This window comes from Nannospalax galili, unplaced genomic scaffold (assembly GCF_000622305.1).
Source record: "Nannospalax galili isolate Female #2095 unplaced genomic scaffold, S.galili_v1.0 scaffold87, whole genome shotgun sequence".
NCBI lineage: Eukaryota > Metazoa > Chordata > Mammalia > Rodentia > Spalacidae > Nannospalax > Nannospalax galili.
Genome location: NW_008360320.1, coordinates 13186113 through 13191862, shown reverse-complemented (window position 1 = coordinate 13191862; position 5750 = coordinate 13186113). Strand labels below are relative to the sequence as shown.

At 35.5% G+C, this 5750-nt stretch overlaps 1 protein-coding gene across 1 annotated transcript in view; it reads right to left on the bottom strand.

The window, feature by feature from the left end:
- The window catches only part of Lrp1b (LDL receptor related protein 1B), a 2166816-nt gene that overhangs the window by 45383 nt on the left and 2115683 nt on the right, over positions 1-5750 (bottom strand). The window contains exon 85 of the mRNA XM_008825194.2: positions 116-290. Within this exon, the coding sequence (XP_008823416.1) occupies positions 116-290 (175 nt within the window). The remainder of the gene's footprint in view (positions 1-115; positions 291-5750) is intronic.

The window sequence follows — 5750 nt, the reverse complement described above, 5'->3', positions numbered from 1 at the left end:
TGCTGGCCATATAGAATTTTATAATAAAAATTATATTGATTTCAGAGTTTATTTCTGACTGCCATGCCTTTTTAGGTAGAAATGCTTTTATAAATCAAGCTAGATGTCTACTTACTTGCAAAAAATATCTTCATCATCTTTATTTATAATACAGTGTCCCCCATGGCACCGTATACATTTGTCAACCTCGCATTTTGGTCCTTCATAGCGTGTTGGACAGACACATTCAACACTTCCATCACTGCCAATGGCACAGGATTCTGAATTCACACAGTAGTGCTGACACACATCTAGAAAGGAAGCACAAACAAATTATGCTACAGGATACTTTTCTGAAGTCTTACTAAGTGTTAATATTTAGAATATTAAAACGGATCAAACAATAAGTAGATTAACTTTAAAAAAATAGAGTGCACAAATCTGCAAATTAGACACTGATAATACTGTTGATTCTGCTATTTGTCTAACTTAGGATTTGATTCATCCTTTTAGATAGGGGTACGTATTTACAATGTTGGCTGAAGGGTTCTTTTGGCTCTGAATTGCAAAGCTTGAGAAGACTCCTTAGCTTTTCTTTCAAGTAACAGTATAACCGTGTTATAACAGTACAACAGTATAACTTGACCCCAGCAGAAATGCTTCAGGTTTCCTTAGCTGCTAATCTTTGCCCTTTCACAGACCTCTCTGCATTCTCAGAGGAGTAAAATGTGTGGTGAGTAGACAAAACTCCAAAAGGAAAGCCGACTTGGAAAATGGCTGATGTATCATGGGTATTGAAGAGAGAGGAGCAAGCTGAGCTTTTTCCATTCTCCAACTTGTATGCTAAACCCATCCTCTAGAGGAAAGCTTCCCCATAGGCTAAACTCATGTTTCGAAAGATCTTTCTTTTTAAGCATTACAGACAATTTTCTCAGTGACAAAGAAATATCCCCCCAATGTTTCTGTATATTTTTAATATCCATAATTCAACAATGGACATTCAATAAAATTCATCACTAATATTTTAGAATTTTTATGGTTCAGTATCTTTAAAAGTAGACAGTTCTGTGTATGTGTTTATATAGGAATATATCATAATTTGCTAAATTAAGAATATTTAAGTTTAATACAAATACATTCTAAACAAAATAATCATTTAAATTGACCTCGGACTTTGTATTCAGGAGCAGCAATGTCCTTTTAGATAGTTAACTGTGAAATAAAGTAAAATGAAATTAGCTGAGATAACAATCACAGTTTACAAACTGTAACCCACTGTGTGACAATTGTGGTGGGTGAGGAAAATTAAAACATCAGTTATAATTCTCATGTTTGTATGCTTGTCTAGTTCTTTATTAAATCAGATAGAAAGTGGATCTATTGACAGGCTTGCCTCATGTTTATGAAAATTTATTTGAAGTATACTTACTCTTGCTGTTGCATTATGCTAATCATTCTCATTTAGATGCATTATTTAAGCTTATTAATATGGGTTTGAACTAAATGTAAGAAGAGAAGAATTTTCAAAAGTTTAGAGGCCCAGAGCTCTGAATATTAACTCAGCGTTGATATCTCTCTGTGTGGTTGGGGTTTGTAGTTGTTCTGCTTTGTCAAACACAGTAAGTACAGCTCCCAGTCAATTTTTACTTAAAGAGAGGGGGCTAGTAGCACCTGGTGCTTTTATCATCATCCTGTACATTCCTCATTCAGTGTAGAAATTTCTGAAGAGCAACCTGAATTAGGTAGGTTTTTAGACACTTCTTATTGACATAGAACTCTTTTAGTATTTTCTGTAATTACTTTAATGTTTCATCTTTTGGTTTTGATTCTGCTGTCTCCTAAGCATCTTTGCAAGATCATCCTGTTACATCACTATTGAAGGCTTCTGTGGTGGCTGCTTCACCAGAACCACCCAGGGACTTGTATGCTGCAAATGTCTGTGTCTTTTTCTGATGTCCATTCTTATAATTCATAGATATGAAACAAAGCCTCTAGTATTCCCATGGTGCACAGTGAGGAAACAGAATTTGGAAAGTAAGGAACAAATGAAATAAATTATGGAGAATTTTTATTGGTTGGCAAAGGAATGATAATAAGCAGCACTGATTTAGCTAAAAAGCTCATTCTTTTTATTTTTAATTTTGGTATATTTTATCTATATCGGCATACAGTCACTGTATGTGGTACTGGAATTCACAAACACTTTTGTACAAACATATGAACTTTGATTATGCTCCTCCCCACACCTCTGCACCTGTTAGTCTTTTTCATTCCTTTAGTTTTGCTTTTTCTTTCATGTTATATATATGGCCCTAATGAAAATGTGATCTTTAAGTCACAAATTTGAATCACTTTATTCTGATTATCAAAACTCAGAGATGACCCGAGAAGCAAGTGGAGATCGGTGGATTAACATTCTGAAGATTGATGAATGCCTATTTGCCCAGGATTGCTTACACTTTCTGTTAGAATGCTAAAGCACAAAGTTGAATCTACAATATGTTAACTATAAGCAATGTGGTGTTTAAATTAAAATGTCTTAGATTAAATTTGAAAGATACAGAAATTAACAGACTTCATTAGTAACCAGCAAAATTCAAATGAACACCTCCCCTGACTGACAGTAAACATTAGTGTACATTCTCATTCTGTACTAGTGGGAATGATTATTGGTTCCGGCGACATACAAAAGAATTGACAGTACCTACAACATGCATAAAGCACTTCTATCCCGTTATGAGCCCATGTGGGAAGCATAAACCTGTACACCAAAACATGTAGGAACAGTCACAGGGAACACTGACAATGAGTTCCCAACTGAAAACCCACGTGTCCTCTAGAAGGAATGATTATCTCTGGCTCACTCATGCAATGTGCAAAGGTGTCCATGTGACCACACACTGAAACACAGGTGTAAGGAAAATTATGGGCAAATTTCCCCAGCTAACATGGAGAGAAAACTGCAATACAAAAACAAAAAACAAAAAACCAAACCAAACCCACATATCACATTTAAAAAAATTTATGTAAGTTCAAAAGGCAAAACTAATCAACAGTTTTAGAAGTCAAGAAGTAGATAAAAGGGGTAGAAAAAAGATAGCAAAGGATATTAGGAAAAACTAGGAGGCTGCTCTTAACTGAGTGTTGATTTTTATTAATGGTGACCGAGTGTTGGTTTATATCAATGGTATACCTGGTGAAAATTTATTAAATTGTATTCTTTTGATTTTAAGATTTTTCTGCATATACTCAGATTCAATAAACAGTAGGAAGGTGGGAGAGAGTTTAAATATGATCAAAATGTATCATATGACATTTTTGACCATTAAAAATATTTAAAAATTTAAAAACTGTTTTCTTAGTCTAAAAGCAAATAAATTACAATAGAGTAAGCTAAGTAATTTTTCCCATTGTAGACACTGTTTTTTAAAATTAATGATCTAGTTTTTAAGCCTTAAAGGTAATCATCCAGCATTAATTTTATATTACTTTTCTAAGCTTACCAGACATTACTCAATAGAGTTGATTGGTTTCATAGTATAAAAATGGAGCCCAAAGAATATAAAGAAAAATGTTGGCTCATGATAAATTCGTACAGTAAGCAAATATTAGAATCATGGTTAAAAATTCCAAGATGTTGAGGTTGGAGAGATGGCTCAGCCTTTAAGAGCACTAGCTGCTCTTGCAGAGGACCTGGGTTTGATTCCCAGCACTCACATGGTGACTAACAGCCATCTGTAACTCCAATTCCAAGGAATCTGATGCCCTCTTCTGACCTCTACAGGCACTGTGTGACATGGGTGCACTTAGACATATACAGGCAATATATTCATACATACAAATAAAAATAACAAATAAGATTCCATTCCTCTACCCCACCTCAACCCTGTCACCTGCTAGTCTTGGACCCAGGCCAACTAAATCCAATTCCTTTGCCTCAGATCTTTGGATTAGCTTCCTAATCTAGACTTCCTAAACCCCATAGCATATATTGTTAAATCCCTCCTCAGGTGGTCCCACCCCCATCCAACTCCCCGCAACCCCTGCTCCTGATCTGCCTGACAGACCAGCACATCAGGACCCTGGTAAGTCAGATGCTGCCAACCAAGTCTCCATTCCACTCCTCTATTTCACCCCACCCCTGTGGCCTGCTAGCCTAGACCTAGCTGGTTCGTTCCAGTTCCTCTGACTCAGATCTCCGGACTAGCTTCCTAACCCATAGTAGCTAAACTCTGTAGCGTAGATTCCATTGTCTCCGAATCTGTCTGACACAGACCAGCCTACCTACTACCCTGTCCCATCAACTACACAGACCAGCCTACTACCATGCAAGAACCTGAAACACACACCAATTTATTTTTCATACCAGAACAAAAAGCAACCAAGCTACATAAACAATATAAAAAGAACCAAAATTCAATTAAACAAATGCAGGATAGATGTTCGTGCCAGACACATAACCAACAAAGGCCATCCATATGCCTAAATGGAAGCACAAAAACACAATACTATGAAAAACTAAGAGAATGTATCAAAACCCACTAGTTCTATAGAAGTGTACTACCATGAGAACCATTTTAGGAACCCCAGGATTCAGAATTTAAAAGAGCAATCATAAACATGATCAAAAAATTCAAAGAAAACAAAAAACAACTGAAAGAACTCAAAGCGGAAAGACAGAAACTGGTGATGGAAGCTCAAGAATACACAAATATGTGGCATAATGAAATATAAAAAAAAATTCATGACTTGAAAACTGAATTCAAAAAGAAAATTACTGAAGGAAATCCAAACAGAAATGAACATGGAATTGAAAAGCTCAGTAAGTCAATTGGAAATAACAAGAGAAAGCCTCACAAGCAGAAGGAATGAAATGGAAAAGACTATCAAGACTGGAGGACAAAGTTGAAGATCTGTACTCCTTAATCAAAGACCATATAAAAGTTAAAAAAGGAAACAGCAGTGGAATACACAGAAAATGTGAGACAACATGAAAAGGCCAAATCTATGAATCATAGGCATACAGGAAGAAGAATCTCAGGCCAATGGCATTGAACAGATCTTCAACAAGATTATTGATTAATTAAATTAAGGAAAGATTTACCTATAGAAATTCAAGAAGCACAGAGAACCCCAATTAGACATGACCAGAACAGAAACTTCCCATGGCATATCATAGTAAAGACATTAAATGAACAGAACAAAGAGAGGGTGCTGAAAGCTTCTAGAGAAAAACAATGAGATACATATAAGGGAAAACCCATCAGAATTACAGCTGACTTTTCAATTCAAACTGTAAAATCCAGAAGAGTCTGGACAAAAGCAACATCTGAATTTAAAGATATCTTACATGAAATGGACCTAATCTATATCTATAGAATATTCCTCCCAAGCACCAAAGAATACACTTTCTACTCAGCAGCCCATGCAAGTTTGTCTAAAACTGACCACATTCAGGAACACAAAACAAATCTCAAGAAATAGAAAAAAATAAAAGCATTCCATGCATTCTATCAGACCAGAGTGTAGTAATGCTTGTAGTCAACAGCAAAAGTCGTTCTAGTAAACACACAAACTCATGGAGATTAGACAACACACTCTTGAATCATGAATGGGTCAAAGAAGAAACTAAGAAAGAAATAAAAGTATTCCTGGAACTAAATGAAAATGAGAATAAAACACAACAAAACCTCTGGAACATTTTTAAAAGCATTCCTAAGAGGGAAGTTTATAGCTCTTAGTTCCTACATTAAAAAATCAGAAAGAGCACA